Genomic DNA, 21,507 nt, shown 5'->3' with positions numbered 1-21,507 from the left:
GGATGTTGTTGGTGCATATAATGATCTGGAGCTCAAAATGCTATGAAAGAAGTTGTGCAACAACTCCAAGAGAAACAAGAAAATCTAAAAAATAGATTTCGCAGAAATTATTTTAGAATTAACAGTAGAGGGCCTCCCAAAGATTATTGGCTTTGCAGACCTCACTGAATATCTTACCAGATTGTTCCTGTCCATCTTACCAGAGGCTGCAATGGCAATCCTACTCCTAGATAGGGCATTGTCACGGGAGACCAGGCAATTTACACATTTTTAACCGGGATTATTCACTGAGCAAAACAAGGTAATGAAATAAATTGTAGTTTATTCGCACAAATTCGCTTACACACAATGGAACACAAAACACAGATGAAAAGACACACTTACTGGGGGTCTGGGGTTGAAAACTAGACTTCCCTAGGTGCAGGGAACTCTAAATTAGAGTTTTACCCTGACCAAGGCTTACAGTAGCCTGGAATCTCCTGGCTCCTAAATCGGTGTGAAGTTCCACACGCTCCCTTCTCTTCTTAGAACTTGGACTTTCTTGACTGCGAGTTTGTACCAAACTCCTGGAACTAAAATCTGAGCCGCGACCGCTACGTACGATTTTGAGAACTTGGCCGCTAAAATCGGGACTTAGAACCTGGCAGGCAGACTTTTAAGGCTTAAAATCGAAGCCGGTTGCTTTGCTATTCACGCACAAGAAACTTTGAAAAGCCCGCCCACGCTCTTACTACTGGGGATCTCATTGGCTCACAGAATCTTTATAGTATTCTGAGTTTCATTAATGAAACTCAGCAGCCAATCATCGCATGGGAACTTTCTCAGTAGTCAATCAGAGCTAAGCCGGTATGAAAAGCCGAGTCAGCGGGAAATATGAAATAGCAAAGGGATATGCGTGAGTTTGCCACCTCTGTCCTTGAATGAGTCCTCCGTCCTGAATGACTGCCATTGTTCCCCGGATCTGGGTACTTGAGCCTTTCCCTGCCAACCAATTGGTCTTAACACCTCTGGCATCCTCTGGCTACTTTGAACTCCGATATCCAGCAGACTTACTGGCACCAACGTGGTAGCCCTGGCAGCCTGCCTGGACATCGGTTCCGAAAGTCCCAAGCATACACAGTGCAAACATTACAGTACATGTATTAAAGTATACTTTTAATATACTCCTAAGTCTCTGGGTTTGGGGAATAGAAAGATGTACTTTTATTCCTATCAGCCTTATTCCCCTTGCACTAGCTTTTGGACTTAGTCTGGACTCTGAGAGTCCCCCACAACCTTATCTATGGTTGGGGACACCCACAAACCCAATACAAGTTGTGGGCTACCTGGGAACTTACTGGGGTACCCCACTTAACCTAGGAATCCCCTCAGCTACAAGGACACTTTTCATCCCTGTGTACCATTCACCTTTCTGGGCTGTGCTGAAGCAGGGAACCATAGCGGTGAGTCGCGCAAGCGTTTTCGAGGGGAGATATTGTTAGGACAATCAGGCATGATTTCCGGGTACATTTTTAGGGGAACCGACAACTTCGGACCCCAACTACCTAGGCACATTCTGACAACAATTCTTCCGCAAAATCCCCCTTGAAACTCATGCCCCAGCAATCCCTGCTCACTAGCATGCCCGGAAAGGGAACAACACAAAATATTTTTATTAAATGTTGTACATTTCAAACGTACACTGTTACTGAGCCCAAGAGCTAACTCCCTTGAACCCTTATATAAGGAGCAGGGGTAACCAAAAAAGGGTTTAACCTTTATTTGAGAGTCTTGACCAGGGAGGCTGGGAGGAACCCCCTCCCTCCTCTTGTTGACCGATACCCACATATGACAGACAAATAACGACAGACTCAGTTTGGAGGTATTAAAGGTTGCGGATTAGTTTATTAAACAATAATAGAGTAGCCGCTAGTCCCTGTCAGGGTGCTTTCTTAATGTGTTATGGGCAGGGGGTCAGCCAGGCCTTGCCCTGCTGCTCCCATACCCTGCCGAATCCCAAAGAGCGGCTGTTGTCGTGAGTGGGTTCCCAGGAGTCACGTTCGCTTGACCCCACCCACTCGCTACTACACTCGTGCAATGCCCGCCCTGTGTCCGTCTGGCAAGGACAAGCACTTACCCCCCAAACTGCCGTCGCAACAGTGGCAAAAATGGCCAAACTGACCCCTCCTTTAGGAACTTCAGTCCTTTCTATTTCTCGGGAAGTCTTCAGACTTTGCCCTGTAAAATATAATGGTACATGCTAATTGTTTACAAGCAGTATAGCTCAGCAGCTTAACCATGATTATCGTTCTCTCTCCCATTACAACAGAATGGCCCAGAGCAAGTACTTGCCCCCGACTACCTTCGAGATAGGAATGGGTGGGTGGGAATTTTGCTACAGACAGGAGCAGAAGGAACACTACCACTCCCGGCTGAGCATTAAGGCTTCTACTTAGCCCCTCCCCCAGTCCTTCCTCCGGGCCGTGAAGGTGGCCCAGAGACACAAGAGATGTGAGTTGGGGCTTTCCCCCTGGTCATGGGCATCACACAACCAATTGGCTGGAGGGATTGCTTGACCAGGGAGGCTGTGAGGGACCACTACCTCCCCTTGTTGACCGATACACAAATATGATAAACAAGTAATGACAGACTCGGTTTGAAGGTATAAAAGGCCGCAGCTATGTTTATGAAACAATAATAGAGTAACTGCTAGTCCCTGCCAGTGAGCTCACTTAATGTGTTAAGGGCAGGGGGTCAGCCAGGCCTTGCTCTGCTGCCCTCATACCCAGCCAAGCCCCATAGAGCTGGCCATTGTCACGAGTGGGTTCCCGGGTGTCACGTTCGCTTGACCCCGCCCACTCGATACTACCCCAAGGCAATGCCGCCTGAGCCCGTCTGGCAAGAACAAGCACTTACCCCCCAAACTGCCGCCCCCAACAGGTCTATTTAACCCACCTTAAATTAGACGCGTGACGCCAAAACCACTAGGACCTTCTCCAACCCTTTTTACAAATCATTGTTACATAGTTACACAGTTACACAGTAGATGAGGTTGAAAAAAAGACATACGTCCATCAAGTTTAACCTATGCTAAATTTAGACAACAGATACTTTATCCTATATCTATCCTTACTTATTGATCCAGAGAAAGGCAAACAAAAAACCCCAGCAAATGATATCTCATAAGGGGAAAAATAAATTCCTTCCTGACTCCAAGAATTGGCAATCAGATTACTCCCTGGATCAACAGCCTTCCCATGTTTACTTATTTGGTACAGTATATCCCTGTATACCTTTCCTTTCTAAAAATATGTTCAAAACCAGAAACAAAGAAGTCCAGAGCAACATCCAATGTGAAAAAAATACACAGTAAAATACCAATATATCTCTTGAAAAAAGTGTCATTTAGTTAACCCTTTGGCCAAAGCATATAAGCCTGCGAGCCACTTTCAAGACATGAAAAGATGTTCAACCTTTTTTTTAAACAAATCAGTGTATCAGCCATTACAGTCTCCATGGGTAATGAAAGCCACATTACAACTGCCCTTACTTTAAAGTACCCTTTTCTTTGTTGCTGGTGAAATCTCCTTTCCTCCAAGCTAAAGAAATGCCCCTGAGTTCTTTGTACTGCCCGTGGGATGAATAGTTATTTTGAAAGCTCCCTGTATTGTCCCCGAATATATTTGTATATAGTTATCATATCCCCTCTTAGACGCCTCTTTTCTAATGTAAATAAATCTAATTTAGCTAGCCTCTCCTCATAAGTTAGATTGTCCATCCCCTTTATTAATTTGGTGGCTCTTCTCTGCACTCTCTCTAGTTCCATAATGTATTTTCTAAGGTGTGGCATCCAAAAATGTGCTACATATTCAAGGTGTGATCTTACTAATGCTTTGTAAACGGGCATAATTATGTTTACTTCCCTTCCATCCATTGCCCGTTTAATGCAAGATAAGATCTTGTTTGCCTTTGCAGCTACTGCATGACTTTGGGCACTATTGCTAAGCCTGCTGTCTATAAGCACTCCTAAATCCTTCTCCATCAAGGATTCCCCCAATTTATCCCCATTTAATTTGTGTCGCCTTTTTATTCTTGCTTCCTGTGACAGGGTGAATGAACGTCACCAGCCATATACCTGGCAAACCTATGTTTAGGCTTGCAGTGCAGCAGTGACGAGGTTAAGTTTCAGTTGAGAAGGGCTGCTTAATTAGTCTGACCCCATCTGCATAATCAAGGTGTTTTAAAAACCCAGGCTGTACACACATTCAAGCTAGCTGGTCAGGAGACAGGATTGAAATACTGAAGAGATTACTGCTATAAGGTCTGTTTTTCAAAGTACATGTGTGATGAACTGTCTATGTCCTGCATGCTGAAGAGAAGCTGCCTTGTTTTCTATGCTGAGGAGAAGCTATGTTGTTTTTGTCTGCTGAAAAGTAGCTATTTTGTTTTTGTATGCTGTATATTTTTAAGGCTCAATAAAGAAGCCTTATCAAGAGAACCCGCGTGTGTGGTTGCATGTACCCTGCAACACTTCCCAAATGCATAACCTTACATTTATTTGTATTAAATCTCATCTGCCTTTTACCTGCCCAAGTTTTCAGTCTCTCCAAGTCCTTCTGGAGAGAAATTACATCCTGCTCTGATTCTGCTACCTTACACAATTTAGTATAATCAGCAAAGATGGAGACTTTGCTCTCGATGCCAACCTCAAGGTCATTCATAAACAAGTTAAAAAGCAGGGGTCCCAGTATGGATTCCTGAGGTACTCCACTCACGACCCTAGCCCAACCTGAAAAAGTTCCATTTATGACAACCCTCTGTTGCCTGTCCTTCAACCACTTTTCAATCCAGGTGCATATATTTTTACTGAGTCCAATTTGCTTTATTTTGTACCCCAAAGTCTTGTGTGGAACCGTATCAAAAGCCTTTGCAAAATCTAAGTAGACCACATCAACTGCATTACCCGGGTCTAAATTCCTACTTACCTCCTCAAAGAAACAAATAAAGTTAGTTTGGCATGATCTATCCTTCATAAATCCATGCTGACTATTACTAATAATTTTTTTTGCCATTAGGTATTCCTGAATAATATCCCGTATTAAACCTTCAAGTAGTTTCCCCATTATTGAAGTCAGGCTTACATGTCTCTAAATCCCTGATTGTTATCTAGCTCCCTTTTTAAATATAGACACAACATCTGCTTTACGCCAATCTTGTGCTACTGAGCCTGTGGAAATGGAGTCCGTGAATATTAAATGTAATGGTTTGGCTATTACTGAACTTGACTCCTTGAGAACTCTTGGTTGTATGCCATCGGGGCTAGGTGCCTTATTTACTTAAATCTTTTCAAGCTGTCTATGTACTTCTTCCTCAGTTAACCAATTGTTCATTAATATGGAGGTTGTGGTTCCTCCTGCGGCACTACAATTGAAATTGATTCTTCCCTGGTAAACACAGAGGCAAAGAATTTGTTTAATACCTCTGCTTTTCCGTTATCTCCAATAATCTGCCTGCCCATTTCACACTGAAAGGGTCCTATATTTTCTTTGCTCATTTTTTTGTTATTAAGGTACTTAAAGAACTTTTTAGGGTTGATCTTACTTTCTATTGCAATCCTTTTTTCATTATCCATTTTTACTAATTTGATTGCCCTTTTGCAATTTTTGTTACATTCGTTATAATTCTGATACTATTCCTCCGTCCATTCTGATTTAAAGAATCTAAATGCCTGCCTCTTCTTTTCCATCCCCCCCTACCTGTTTATTTAGCCACATTGGTTTTGACTTATTTCTTTTATACTTATTACCAAAGGGTAACACTGATGAGTGTGCTTTTCTAACAATGTTTTAAAGACTGCCAAATTATCTTCTACATTTTTCCCTATAAAAGCATCATCCCAATGTATTACTTGTAGATTAATCCTCAGTTTATTAAAATCTACCTTTCTAAAGTTTAAGGTCTTTGTTGAACCCAAGTTATCTGTTTTTTGATCATTTGTTTAAAATGAGACCACGTTAAGATCAATGTTACCCAAATGTTCCAGGACTTGAATATTTGCTATTACTTCTATATTGTTTGATATTACCAAATCCAGTATTGCCCATCTCCTGGTTGGTTCCTCAATAATTTGGGTCATATAATTGTCTTTAAGCACCCCAAAAACCTGTTTCCTTTTGTTGTAATGCTAATCTCATTGCCCCAGTCTATGTCTGGATAATTAAAATCACCCATTATGCAAACATGACCTAGTATTGATGCCTTCTCCATTTGCAAAAGTATTTTAGCTTCCTCAATCTCACCGATATTTGGTGATTTATAGCATATCCCTACAAACATTTTCTTTATACTTCTACCTCCACTGCTAACTTCTATCCACAAGGTCTCTACATTTTCATAATTCCCTTCGTAAACATCTTCCCTTATTATAGGCTTTAGATCCGGTTTAACATATAAGCATACTCCACCTTCTCTTCTATTTGCTCGATCCTTCTGAAAAAGGGAATAACCCTCTAAATGAACTGCCCAGTCATGCGTTTCATCCCACCATATTTAAGTAACGCCTATGATATCATACTGCTCCCTTGTAGCTATTAATTCAAGCTCCCCCATTTTATCCGTCAGGCTTCTTGCATTAGCAAGCATGTATTTAAAAGTTTTTTTCAGCCTGTACTATTATCTTATCTTCTCCTTCCGTTCTGCGCCACTTGGTTTAGTCTTTAGAAGTTTTCTAGTATTATCTGTATTTACTATGAGTGTCTCGCTGCTTGTCAAACTCGCACGTGCCCCCATTTTACCTCCATAACCCCTTGTTTCCTCATCTATTCTATTTAGTTCATTATCTGTTTCATTCTCCCCCCCCCTCCATCATAGTTTAAAATCTCCTCCAAACTTTTTAACATTCTCCACTCTAGCACAGAAGAATCCTTCATTGAGGTGCAATCTGTCCCTAGAATAAAGATGGCAACTTTCAGAAAAGGAGTCTCAGTGCTCTAAAAACCCAAAACCCTCCTTCCTACACCACTTTCTTAGCCATGCATTTACCTCCCTAATCTCTGACTGTCTCCCTGCGGTAGAGTATGGCACTGGTAGTATTTCAGAAAATACTGCCTTGGATGTCCTTGCCTTAAGCTTTTGGCCTAGATCCCTTAAATAATTTTTTAGGACCCTCCATCTTTCTCTAACTTTGTCATTGGTGCCAACATGTACTAAGACCACTGGGTCAATCCCAACCCCTCCCAACAAGTTGTCTACCCAATCCGCAATGTGCCGAACCCGAGCACCCGGGAGACAACAAACTGTTCGGTTCATGCGGTCACGTCAACAGGTTGCCCTATCTACCTACCTAATAATGGAGTCCCCTACCACCACAATATTTCTTGGTATCTGAGCATCCTGCGTCCCCTCTGTGCTGGAGGAACTATTCCCCTGGCTGCTTGAGGAATCAGTCTCCCCCAGCCTTGCCATTCCTGCCCTAGCACTCCCAATATCTTCCCTCAACATGGCAAATCTATTGGGATGCTTGCACAGTTGATGTAAACATGGGCCAGCAGTGATGACAGATACCACATTAGGATAGCTGATTGGTTTATCCTAGTATCAGTGCTGTGTATTGGTTTATCTGCTGTGGGCTGTACCTTGGAATGTGATTTCCAACGTGTATAATGCAACCTTCCATTGAGGTGGATGGGGGAGGGAGTCTGCTCTGGTAAGTAAACTCGCCATTCCCCTCCCCCCCCCCCGCTTGCTGCCATGGATGGCACGCCACGAGGAGGAGCAACCAAAATAGGGCTCCTCCACCATGCAGAGGCTGCCTCCTAGCCGCAGAAGGAAAACCTAACTCCCGTGCTCCAACAACCATGGGTGTGACGGGAGACATCGGATCCAACAGCAATGTATGCCCATGCCCGCGCTACTGACCAAGCCTCTCCCTCCGCACCTGCCAGCAGAGCAGGGTGGAACCGCCTCTACTGCTTGGCTAGCCTGGCAACAGTGGACGAGAGGGTCGGAAGTGCACCGGCGGGGAAGCTTTCTCACCTTTGTGTAAGCACGCGGGTCCCGTTGCGAAAATTGAGCCTGCCGACCGCTTTGTGCGCAAGTCCAACAACGGAGGGAGGGTATGAGCGGATACGAGCCACCAGGAAGCCCTGCAAAGCAGCCTCGTGTGAGGTAAGGGGTCCCCGTGCCTGCCCCCACCTGCCCCGTGCTGGCCAGCCTGGCCATGGGGGTTTAAGGGAGCGATTGCACCATGGAAGGACCCCCCTAAACCACGCTGGAAACACAAAATTCAGTTCGATCGTGTGGTAACCCATTGTGTAAAATATACACTATATGCCTATGATCTATCTTTCAAATGTACGCAGAATACTCACCTTTTATTTATTACATTTACTTTGATATACTTCACCATATTGAAAAAACGTTGCTCAGCACGACGTGCTGTTGCGGCAGCACTATTACTACACCAAAGAGATCATTTTAACTGGCCTCAGACAAAAACTAGAGCTTCCTGATCTCTCCCCAATGACACTTGTAAAAAAAGAAACCTAATGCTGATTTCCACGATCCTGAGTGACAATAAAATGTGAACAATAGTTAATCGAGTCTCTGCACCATTGAAGAGGGCATAAACTCCTTGCTACATTGAATCTCAGAAAAAGGGTGGGAGGGGGGGTGATAGGAGTGATCAATTAGAAACCATACAAATAAGTGAAATGTTCAATGTACATAGTAATAAGTGCGTGCAACTGTGAACTGAAACTGAATCAGTAAATGGATGAGCACAGAAGGAAGTGTGCTCAGAAAGAAATTCACTTGAATTCACATCACTAACAATTTAAGATATAACCTTTAATTGTATTTTACTTAAAACCTATATTACTAATTGTGAATGTGATAGTGATTTTAAAAAAATCAAGCCGCCGAAAGTGAAACTACTGCACCGACACACTTTATTCGAGCAAATACCCAGTATGTACCTGGCAGATACCTGGAATGCGCCGCTCCTCACCTCTGACAAGCCCCGTTGCGTTTGCCTTCCCAGCCTGGGTTCATGCCTGGCTGACGGGCGGCTGATCTGTTAAATGATAATGATTAGGATTTAATAGGCTGCAATGCTTCGCGTGTCTACCAGATGGCATAAATTCATGAATTGTAATGCAGTATATATATATATATATATACTGTGCAGTATTGCAGCCAACGGGAATAAAATGCTTCAATCCCTGCCTTGAAAATACCTCAATGCACTCGGGCAGAAAACAGTCACAAACCTCAATACACCCGGGTATACCCGAATTCGTGGGACTAGCCGAGCTCGAATAAAGTGTGTCGCCAGTGTATATACCAAAAAGAAATTCCTTTTAATACACTCAGAAATAATTATACAGGTGCGCCGACGAGTATTCTAAAACTTGTCTTAAACTTGCCTTGGAAAATCTGGGGCTAGTCCAGGTGCATGCTGGGTACATGCTGCAACATTTCAGTAGAGACTAATGGCCCATCAGATTAAGACAGCAGGGTCCCTGGCAGTCCCATTCAGTTTGAATGTGACTGCCAGGGACCCCCACTGTCAATCCGATGGGCCATTAGTCTGTTTGCAGAAATGTCCCTGGAATGTTGCAGCATGTACCCAGCATGTACCTGGGTCTTGTTGGTGATTGCCCCAGATTTGTTTTAGAATACTCGTCGGCACTACAGTACTTTACTGAGATAAGGAATAAATGGCATGATCCAGTAATGATGGGAAACCCATCAGAGAGCCAGAGCAAATTCCAGTAACACACCTAATAATTTAAATGATGGAAAGTAAACCAAAGAGCTAAAGTCAGTGCTTATTTTAGTTACAATAGGCGTTGCTGGGTAGTGAATTACATTAAACCTAATCCCACCTTTGGAGTATTAAATGCTAACTAACATATTAGTGAATTAAATTAACTACTTTGTTTCAACTCCTTCTGGTTATAAATTCACACTTAATCCATCTGCTCTTCAACCAAACTGACATTCAATCACACAGCTCAGTGCTCGTAGGTTCAAGGATTTATTACAACCCTTTGTTTAATTCACTGGCGCACCTTTCACATTTGTTTTTCTATTCTCTATTAATCTGCAGTCTGTTTTGGCCCTATAGCTAGTGAGGGCACTCATGAATGTTTACTGGTGGAGCACTCAGTAATACATTTTTATCGTAATGTTTCTTTCCTTGTTCGAATGGTAGTGGTTTAAATCCCCCCTTCTGTCTCCCCCATGCATGGGGATTATATACGCAACCTTGAAGAAGCGAGATATTACTTATGAAAAGGGGAAGGAAAGGCTCGTTGCTAGATGCTGAATTACTGTACATCATTCAGGTCTGTCATCTACAACGGTTTGCGTAGGAGACTGAGTGGATGAGAGAAATTGGGTTGCCAGATAAAATAGGCCACTACTAACTGAGACACATTAATTTAACTTCTGTTTATTATTGAAATAATTTTATTAACTTTTTTTTAAAACAAATTTTATTTTTGGTTACACCATTGGAAGATTTTTGCACTCGATTGCACGTATTTGGATACATTTTGACTGAAAGGACCAGCTAGAGCAGCTGCATTCCCATCTTTGGGACTTCTATGGACTTCATAGTCCTGAGATTGTCTTGGTCTCATTAAAGACTAACAAATACTGTGCTTTATTAGTTTGGTTTAAATTTATTAGAGCTTCTACTGGTTCTCATTTTCTACTTTTTTTACTTACATGATATGCAATAGATTTTTTTATATGATTTTGTTTTTATTTTTAGGTTTTTTATTGAACACCTTTCATTTGGGATTTTACATGATTTCATATATTTATTATTAATGTATTACCTTTTATTTATTAATTTCCATCATTTTAAGAAATCAGGGTTCAGTGATTTTATGTAATGATCTCATAACATTAAAGGAAACCACATTTAGGTGGATAAGAAGTAAAAAGTAATGCACCATGAATACTCATTTGTGGCAGTGTAATCATGGGGTAGGTTTGGTGACCTGTCTGAGACATACTGTATGAATGTGCCCATAAGTGTTCTTTATCATTACTTTACCAAAACTTTAATAACCTTGTTTTTATAAAGATAACACAGTGTTTTCCTGAAATTAACTATGCTAATGAGTTCTAAATACCACTATAACGGTCAGATTATGTGCCATGAATTAAGAGTTTAGTGAATCTAGGCCATAGAGAGACAGTCTATATAAATATTCATCATTAAATAGTCTCCCAGATTGCTATATTAGGAATAAAATGCTACTTCAGGAAAAGGTGCATTAAAAATAAAATACACAATTTAAGTATTTTTGCAAAGTAATCTATGTACTTTTCCTATTCAGGTAACTTTCAGTAGATTAAGATACCATGAAGTGGTACAGCGCTGGAAGTGGCAAAATAAGGTTAGAGAAAGCTAAATAATTTGACTTATTTATACTGTACATTACTCTGTGTCATGTATTTCTAAGAGTTACCAAAGTATATCGTTATATAACGGTAATTTGTCACAGACATTAACTTAACCTTTAATGGAATGGGCTTGTTTGCAAACAAACTACTTTTGAGAAGGCTAAAAAGTAACAATATTTTTAAGTATTTTTGGAGTAAGTATATTGGCATTTCTCCATTCAACCCTCCGTGTCAGTGCATGGCATTGGGAATTAAGCCCCTCAGAAATGGAGCTACAGTAGGAAACAGATCACTTGACATTTTTTCCGGATGAATAAGAAACACTCTTCTCTCCTTGCATCATTTGTTCTGTGTCCTACCAGCTATGAGGTGGACATGTTTTTGTTGCTTGTATTTAGTTTTTTGAGGTCACCTTTGTGCAACCAATGGCAGCCTCCGGAGCTAGACTAATCCACTGACTGCATTGAAGCCTCCCTGCCTTTACCAAGCCTTTGTTCCTCTCCAAAGGCTGCTAACTAGCCACTGAGGGAGAAGTGGCATTCTAAACCCTGGCATATTCAGTCATACCGGCCATGTGCTGCAAATGGGAGCTCTCCCCCCCCCCATCTTTCCAACCCAGTTTGAGGCCGGGAGACTCATCCTCATCTACAACAGCTGCAAATATCTGTGGGATTCTATTGAGCTAGGATGGCGTTAAGTATTGCTGCTTTACATCACTTTTGGCTTTAACTAACTTGCTCCTTCCTGGAAGCACAACATGACATCATATCTGACCGATTGCTTGGAATGAAGGCAATTTTCTTCTGTACATCCACAAGAACGTCAATACATATGCCATCATGTTCGCAACATGGGATTTTGCATGGCCAAGTCCCGATGGGCAGGGGCACTTGGGAGTGGTTTATTTTCCAATTGGCCATCTCTTGTCCAAAAGCAAAGCATTTATATTTCACCCTTGCCATTCTCTCACTCGATAATGTACGGGTAAGCTGCTGTTCTTTTTCTGTCACTGTGACTCCCATTCGCACTGCTTCTCTCACTAGAAGCAAGACTGAATCTCTGGCTGATGAGGCTTCTTCAATAAATAAGAAATATGCTGCCAAACTTAAAGCTGCATTTCAAGCTCCCGTTTTTTTTTTGTAGTTTTTTTTTTACTTCAATAGTTTCATGTGGGCAATTTCTACATACCTAAAGAACAGCATAGCTGCCGGTCAATTCGTTCTCCGTCTATTGATCGGCAAAGTTTGGCGACATCTTTAGATCTGGGGAATGTAAATGGTTGCTATAGGAACAAACATGCTTGTTAAAATAGAATACAAGAAAATTGGTCTTTCAAAGTTGTTTTTTTAAAAACAGAAAATGCTAAAAGTATTTTTTCTTATTAAAAAAAACACACATGCAGGATATTGCTTGAACTGCAACTTTAAACATCTCAATTGTTTTGGTTAAAATAAAAAACATATTTCTTGACAGGTTGTTAAGGTTGTGACAATTATGTATGTGTGCCTTAAAAAGAAGCTCTTGCCCAAATGGGTCCTTTTTTTTGTGTTTCAAGTAATTTATGATTTCCTCATTTATGTCTGCTAGATAAGAAGCTTTTAAAATAGCTCTGTATTATGAGTACCTGTGTTGTGGCTGAAACATTGGACCATGGATATCTCGTATCAGAATAAACATCCATTTCTTTCTTAATTAACGGTTTATTCAGTCCAGGAATAGGCAGAAAGACCATTATAGCAAAAAGTATTGGAAGAGAAGAGTCCTTTCTTCTGCAAGACCAGAGACAGAAGTATTGGTTTATCCAAAAGGATGAAACCATCCTTTTCAGACTGCACAACATACTGTAGAATGGACCTTTCTATTCAATCAGACATGGCCATTCATCATGCAAAAAGAAGCAGAAACAGACATAGAACTGATCAGGGAGAAGTACCCGATAAAGAGTTATCTTTCAGAAATTCAAAAGACTCTCTCTCAGAGTTCCATAACAGCTGGGGAAAGATTAATGGCACAGATAATCAAAGAAGGATGATGAGAATTCAAGACCCAACCTCCAGAGAGGAGATTCCAAGAAATCCACTAAACCTACTGTCTTTTTAGAGCTACATTTCAAGTTTACTGCAAAGGGGGTGATTGCAGAGGTAACTCCTACTTGGCATGGTTGGTGTTTCTTCTGTTCCAATACTTTGATACTGTACTGTAGTACAAAAAAAAGGAGAATCATTCGGTACAGTCTTAGATTTAAAATATCTCAACAAATTAATTAACAAGAAATACTTCAAGATGGAGTCAGATCAGTGATAAGCATTCTTGGCAGGAGACTTTTAGCTGCCATAGATCTGAAAGATGCAAGCCCCATGTACCGATTGAACCGCCACATTACATTTTTTGTTCAAGGACATCATGACAAGTATCAGGCACTTCCTTTGACAACTCTTCTGGTGTTTACAAATATTTTGGTAGTAGTGGCTTCATAAATCAGACAATATGAGATATATATTGTTCCTTATCTGAACAATATACTAATAAAAGCATGATTCAGAAGCAGAAGAACATGCAACCAATGTGATCGAGATTTTACAGGAATATGAACCTGTAAATCACCACAAAGTACTCTGCAACCTAGCCAGATTCAAAAATTGTAGGAGTTATTTTCAGTATACTGTAGTAGCAACCAATGTATATTTTTCCCTAGGCAAGAAGGAGAAGATTATATATTTAACAAACAGGGTTTGTGTATTTCATTACCCAACAGCCAAACAGTGTATGTTGCTTTTAGGTCTTAAGTTTGTCACAATAGAAGTCTGGGCATTGTTTCACCTGAAGAAACTTCCAACAAAATGTCCTCAAATTCTGAAACAGGGCATATCATAGAAAATAAGATTGCTTTCCAAGACATGGATTACATTGAGGTGGTGGGACAAAGTGTGTACCATCTAGGTTGGATTATAATGTCAACAGATGCCAGTTAAACAGGTTGGGGAGCCAATCTATTACGTAAATATAATCAAGGAAGTGAATCAACATTGTTGATAAACATCTTGAAACTAAGGGCAATGTTTAAGGCTCTGTTTCATTTTCACCCCAACTATCGGAAAGGCCAGTGAAAGCGTTTGTTTACATGAATCAAGGAGGGACCAAAAGCTTTCACGCAACAAAAGGAAGTGGCAAGGAATGTAAGTCTTTGAATGCCGGTGGTGCTGCAGCAAAATGTCACAGCTACCCTGACATATTGCAATCACATGACCGCTCTTTGGGGATCACTGCATCACTGATGACACTCACAATCTTCTGTTCTCCATTGGAGCGCAGAAAGCGATCAACCATAGATAATGAGCAAGAAAACCCATGACGTAGTCACTACATTATGGGGACCACTGAGTACCAGCCCCAAAGGATTAAGATGGGCAAAGAAGATTATAACATTAATTACAGCAGTTCCTACACTGTCGTAGGGGTAGCTAAGGTTCAAGCATATATGCTAAGCAGGAATTTAATAGACTCAGGAGAATTATCAATTGATAGCTATATTTCAATAGACCTGATGCTTTAAAGTCGTAATTTCAAGATACAAGTATTCTGTGCAAGTCATCTGGTTCACAAAGTGGAATTTGTAGATGTTCTTCCCCTCATATTGAGTTTTTAACTAGTATGTATTCCAAACTTTTCCTCCAATACATAAAGTATCAGAGAAAATCAGCATGCTGAAAACTGACTAAATAAATAATACCTGGCCTACAAAACCCTGGTATACAGATATTCTCAAAATTTAAATAGAGGAAATATGTTCTGTTCAGACCTATTAAGTTGCCAATTTAGGATTTCAATATGATTCTGGAGGCTATGAAGATGGCTCTTTCTTAAAGCAATCTCTTCAGGGACAAGAATAAGTTTAATTAGTGCATTGTCTTGAGATTCACCATTTTGGTGAATGCTCCAAGACAGATTGTCTTAACCTTGCCACTTTAAAGTGGTATCTTCTTTTTGCCCAAAACCAAATAATACATTGGAGATTATATACTCTGAATGCTGCTACAGCTTTAAAGTCCTACATATCTAATGCAATAAGGAGTACAACCATTTTTATATTATTTTCCAGTTCACAAAAGGATTTTCAGCCACCAAAACAACTATTTTAAGATGGATCATAGCAGTTCAGGAAGCCTGTGAAATCATTTGGTATTAATTCCACAGAGGGCAATCAGCAAACTCTAGCCACATCTGGAAAGAACAAGAAGCTACTGTGGAACAATATTTTCAAAGCAGAAAGATGGTTCTTGCTGAGTAGGAATTTAAAAGACCCAGAATGGTCACTAGATATTTTATAGGTGAGGCAATCTTCAATCGACAAAAAGTCTCCCAAAGGAGAGTAGGATTTTATTTTATGATTTGGTTTGCCTTAAAGGGACAATGTGCCTGTTATTTGTTTTTATGTGGAGAATAAACCACGGAAGTTTAAAGCATAATCCACTGTTTGTGACTCTTAATAATGTGAGGTCATCCTGCCACAGGTGGTGTGAGAAGTGGGATGCTACGCCTCTGGGGTCAGTAGAAGGAAATGTGTTAAGGCCATAAACTCAGGCAGAAAAACAAACCAGGATCACTGGGCTGTGTAAGGCATACAGGACTAACGAGTGCTTGGTGTAAAGTCTTACCGTCGGGTGTGAGAAGGAGGGGGAAACATGGGTTTTCAAAATGGCCGACTGGAAATGTTTTTTTTTGCAATGTACTTAACCAGGTGAAACAGTGTCCCTTCAGGAATGAGCATCACTACGTAGCCCTGGAAAGGGAGCGGTACCAGATGTTTTTGGTTGGCCAGGCTCTTTATAGCACAACAAAGTGTACCTTCAGTACCACTGATGCATTGGAAATTTCTACGACAATGAAAAATGTTCCTCAACTTGCAGCGGAAGTTACAGAAATGTTTGACCCCATGTTGTCCGGAAATCATTCGTCATAAAAGAGCCGAGATGTCTTGCAGCACAGAGCGACTGGTGGAATCATCACGGGAATGGCAATAAATGAAAAGAATGAGCAAAGGAAAAATGAATCCTTTAACCAAGCAACAGGTGCACTCCCATCTGCCAGGTATGTGTATGATCTCCGTGGTGAACAGACGAAAAAGGAGCAAGAAGCTAGCACCAAGTTACAGATGTGTCTACTCCTGGCGTTACTTGAGTATGCAGCTTTGGAGAAAATGGGGCATCACTTGTGAAGTGAGTTGGAGGAGGTGGTGACTAGTCTGAAAGTGTGGTTGCCACTATGGATGAAAAGCAGAGCAAGTCTGACAAAATGATTGCTGACTGGAAACAGTTCTATGAGATGTCTCAGAAAGACGTTCACAGAGCTGGAAGTCTCCCAGTAAGAGATTCGCACTCTCACCACAGATCTTTGTAAATTGAAGGATGCGGATGAAAAGATACTGGTTCATTTAGAGACTGTAAAAAGAGAAAATACATGTCAGAGAGGTAGTTTCAGATTTGACTGACCAGATGAGTGAAAGAATTGAGAAGCTTCACCAAGAAGAAAAAGTGAAGAGACAATTGACACAGGAAAAGTTATAAGTGCAGGAAGAACTGAAGAATGCATGGAGAGTGCTGCAAAAAGAACTTGTCTCCCTGGAGCAGCATACACAAGCAAAGCGCATACTGCAGAGCTTGCTGTAAGAGCTCTGTGCAGGTCGGCAGGAGGCAAAGGAGAAACAGGCAGATGATGAAGAGAGTTCTGCAGTGAGTTCTGCAGGAAGAAAGTATCCAGACTGCTAACGAAGTAAAAGTGCTACAGGAGTATTTGAGTACCCAGTGTGTCCCTGCAGAGTAGCATGAGAAACTGAAGGCCATGCTGAGAATCACCAGAGCCACACTGGAGGAGCTTAGAGGCCAGGTGACTCAGTATTAGAGGGAACAGGAGAAGGAGCGAGAGCTGGAGGAGCAGAGAGGCTGCTCCATTCCCAACAGTATGCCCAGAAGAGAGAGGTCTGGAAAAGGCAGATGTGATAGAACAAATACCGGTTTCATCAGAGTCTTGTGAAGCTTCGAACGGAAAAGACAGCTCGCTTTTTAACGCTTATGAGTCTATAGAATCATCTCCTACAAAGAAAGTATTTTAAGGGGCAACTTGTGATGATGGAAGAAAGAAGGAAGGCATTACACCCTGGACCTATTTCAAAAAAGTTGGGCACTCCTAAAAAGCATCTAAAGAGGCCTTGTGAAAATAATAAAGATGTTCTGGGATAGTAACATTGCATCAAAGAGAACCAGGCCCTTGGATCCAATTGGAAGTTGGACAGTCGGAAAGATACAAAACAAACTGGAGGGAAGGTTGAAACCCTCTTCAATTGGAAGTCAAGAAAAAAAGGGAAAGTCTTTGACATTGGACTTATCCGACAGTGATTCTGGTGCATGGCAATGGTGCACGGGCCACTCCACAAGACAATGTTACGTTGGGGAGGGGGATATGTGACCGAGTCACTGTCTGTGCTGGTTGGAGAGAGCTTGTAGTGTGCATACGTTCCTGCATGCAGTAGGTTAAACTCCTCTGTAGGAGCCAGCTGCACTTACAGCTAATTAAGCAAACAACTCCTAACTAAAAAGGGGTTTTGAAAGGTTGGCAGTCAGCTGCCAGCAGAGAGAGACTTTCCTCAACCAGGAAGGACACTGGTTGGAACGGTTCCCCAAGTCTTCTGGGACCACTGGGACCCACCCATGAGCAGAATCGCCATGAGAGTGAACAAGCCTGCTGGATGCAGAGCTTGTCTTCAAGTAACCAGAGTTCCATAGACTGCTGAGGAGGCAGAGCTGTCATGTCAAGGTTGCTGAATCCAGAGGGATTTCCTATACTCCCTTGGGACTGAGTTCCCACAACCACAGATAAGGACTTCATATGATATATTTCTATGCATGAGTGTATTGTTTAAAGCTGTAAACTGGGGTTAGCCAGCCAGTGTGTTAATCAGACACTGTTGTGCAGTTAGTCTCCAAAAGGGGAGTAGGTTTTTATTTTATGATTTGATTTGCCTTAAAGGGTCATTGTGCCTATTGTTTGTTTTAGTGTGGAGAATAAACCACTAAAGCTTAAAGCCTAACCCACTGTTTGGGACTCTTTCTAACCCTACGGCAAGGCTATCCTGACACACTGCCTGATATTTGTGGACTTTGGGACAACAATATTTTTTTTATATATTAAACCCTCTATGGCAGTGCATGCCTGCCTGGTTCCTGTTCCTTAATTTAAAAAAAAAAGAAAAGAAAAAAATATTTTAGGATTTTCTTGTATTGTTATCTTCTCTCTTCATATATTTCTGTGAGAGCTGAGTAGACATTTATAGCTGAGAGATAAATTGGTTCTTGAACATCCAGCAAAAAAATCAGGTAATCTGTGTCCTACCTCCAGTTGCCAGGAGTCTAATCCCCGTGGCATACAGTGGCAAAGAGAGATTATTTTTAAAATAATCTATCGGTGAGTAAACATGTCCCTTTTTAAGGGTATTTGACATTTCTAGACCATCTCTTGGCTGTCGTGGGGCTTAATGATAACTTTGAAATGGTGTTATCCTTATATAAAAAACACTGCAAAGCTGAAAAGTTTTTAATCCATGAGGGTAATACAAAATCATAACATACAGTTCTAGACTGCTCCAATCACAAAGGTAATTTCTCTGATCTCACACTGGATCTTTTAAGACAATATTGGCCATATTTACTAACCTGTTCTAGATTGTAATGCTTTTTTTTGCCCATTCAAGGTGCCATAGCATATAGCTCTTTTTAGTAAATGTGGTCCTCTCAAGAATTTGACACATTTAAATATATTCTTCTATATTTTTACAGCTAACTTTGCATTCACATTTTCATACAGTACATTATTTTTATTACTTCTGTTAAATCAATGTGCATACTTTACATATATATTTGTAAATGGTGCTAAGTTGAAGGATAATGCATTTTGCCACAGAATATAGAGTAACTTCTGTATGGATGGCTACATTTTGTATTTAAATACTCTTCTTGTTGTAAACATGTAGTAAAATATTACAATAATGATTAATAATTCTCCTGTCCTTATGTCATTGTTCTCTTTTATTATTCCCAGGTCATAAATTTCGGACTTGTAGTTGTTGGTTCAACTGTAGCATTTAGTGCTACATTTTTTATTGTGAAGTACTTGCCCTATAACATCTGCAGAGAAAACGTAAGGCAGTGGACAAAAACGGGATGCTTTTTCTTGCCAAAACTGCATTTCTAGTATTCTGGCCCGCCACGGAAAATAAAACCTGAACTCCACAGAATATTGTCATATTTCTGAAATTAAGTATGTATTGTATTAGGGTTGATGCTGTCCTTGGCTACACAGCCACTTTTTAAATCAGTATTACCATTTCATTAGATACACTGTAATTACAAACTAAAAATGTGATCATTTATAGCACTACTCAAGTGTTACTATTACTAAATAGTGTTGCACAAAAGTGAATAAATGTGTGTATCAGTGCTCTATATAACAATAATGCAATAAAGATGTGACAATCATACATGTGTTACAATCATAGATATCAATCTAAGTTTTATATACTGTATATCTATTATTCATAAAGTAAATATCTAAAAGGATATGTGTGATCCTCAGGAGTTGCTTGTTCTTAAATTGCCCTCCAATGCGGGCAACAATGCTTTAAGTGCTCCAGGTGAAAGGAAAAGTGCTGCTATTTAGACTCACAAACATAGAAGACAAGACAGAAAAAAAACAGTGTATTACGCTCCAAATGTTTAATATTGGCCACGTATAAAAATACACTTACAAGCTGCAAATAATTTTTTGCTGATCTCACTCCCCGGTATTGTCGCAGGCACTTCGGTGTGAAGCTCCGGCTGTCAGCGGTCGCGTCTCTCAGCTGAGACAGCTGATTCCGTATCTCAGCTGTTTCTCCCATCATGTGATCTCTCACTTGTTGCTGCTTGCCACCTCTTTTTTGGCTTCCTGAAGGATTATTATAATGTGAGATCACGTGAGGGGAGTAATAGCTGAAATCTGGAATCAGCTGTCCCAGCTAGGAGATACGACCACAGAGCTTCAGACTGAAGTGCTTGCACCAGTACCGAGTAGTGAGACAGGCGAAAAAGAATTTACAGCTTGTAAGTGCACTTTTATGTGTGGCCAATATAAAAACCTTTGGAGCGTATTACACTATGTTTCTTTTTTCTCTCTTTTTTTTTTGTTTTCGCTCTTGGTTTCTATGTTTGTGAGTCTAAAGAGCAGCGATTTTTCTTTCCCCTGGAACACACTGTAATTACAGTGAAATGTAAACTGTACAATGCTCAATTCAATGACATCAGTGGCATTCCAAATCCTAGCTCCAAAAAGTCAAATAAATAGAATTCTTCATCCTGCAGAGTGCATTATAAATTCACCCCTTTTATGATCGCTATCGGATCAGCCAAACTGGAGCCTTCTAAAGATGTGGCTTAGTGACGGCAGATCCTTTCTTTAACCTACTCTGCCTTATATCTAAAAGTCTGAGGAGGTGAGAGAGAAAAGTATCCCCTTAAATCGTGGCACAGTTAACACCTAAATATAACACTCAATTTTATTAAGGTAATTTAAAATAATGTGTAAGGGATTATGGACAAACAAAACAAACACGTGAAAATATAATAAAATGATGCGGAGTGTGATTAGCATGGGTGACTGATGAATGATGAAACACTTGGAAGATATTATAATAAAGATCTACCCACAAAACTATTGTTGTGTGTGTTTATTCTTCAGTTGTCCTTCAAAGGAAGATAAGTTCCATGAGTTGCTAAAGAAACCCTAACATTGAGGGGGTTCCTTGAACACTACACCTCCCACAGAAAAGCTATAGTACACAGCTGGATGACAAATTTAGCCAAAATGTAATATCTCTGTAAACATTCTCTAAATGACCAACTAATGGTGTGTAAATTGAAGGTCTATGAGATGCAGCCTAAACTCTATAGGTGGGTGGGAATAGTCACCCCTCCACCACGAGACATTTCTATGCTTAGTTAGATAGTACTGGAGACTGCACATCAGATAGATATTTGATCTGAGGTGCTGTAACCAATGTCCAGCTATATATAGCTGTTG

At 40.7% G+C, this 21,507-nt stretch overlaps 1 protein-coding gene across 1 annotated transcript in view; it reads left to right on the top strand.

Moving 5' to 3' along the window:
- The window catches only part of KMO (kynurenine 3-monooxygenase), a 164,082-nt gene extending 143,620 nt beyond the window's left edge, over positions 1-20,462 (top strand). The window contains exons 14-15 of the mRNA XM_075596841.1: positions 11,334-11,393; positions 19,492-20,462. Of these exons, the coding sequence (XP_075452956.1) occupies positions 11,334-11,393; positions 19,492-19,644 (213 nt within the window). The 3' untranslated portion in view covers positions 19,645-20,462. The remainder of the gene's footprint in view (positions 1-11,333; positions 11,394-19,491) is intronic.
- The last annotated feature ends 1,045 nt before the right edge of the window (positions 20,463-21,507 follow it).

The sequence above is a fragment of the Ascaphus truei genome, chromosome 4, assembly GCF_040206685.1.
Source record: "Ascaphus truei isolate aAscTru1 chromosome 4, aAscTru1.hap1, whole genome shotgun sequence".
Taxonomy (NCBI): Eukaryota; Metazoa; Chordata; class Amphibia; order Anura; family Ascaphidae; genus Ascaphus; species Ascaphus truei.
Note: the sequence above shows the minus strand (reverse complement) of the source record. Positions and strands in the feature narration are given on the sequence as shown.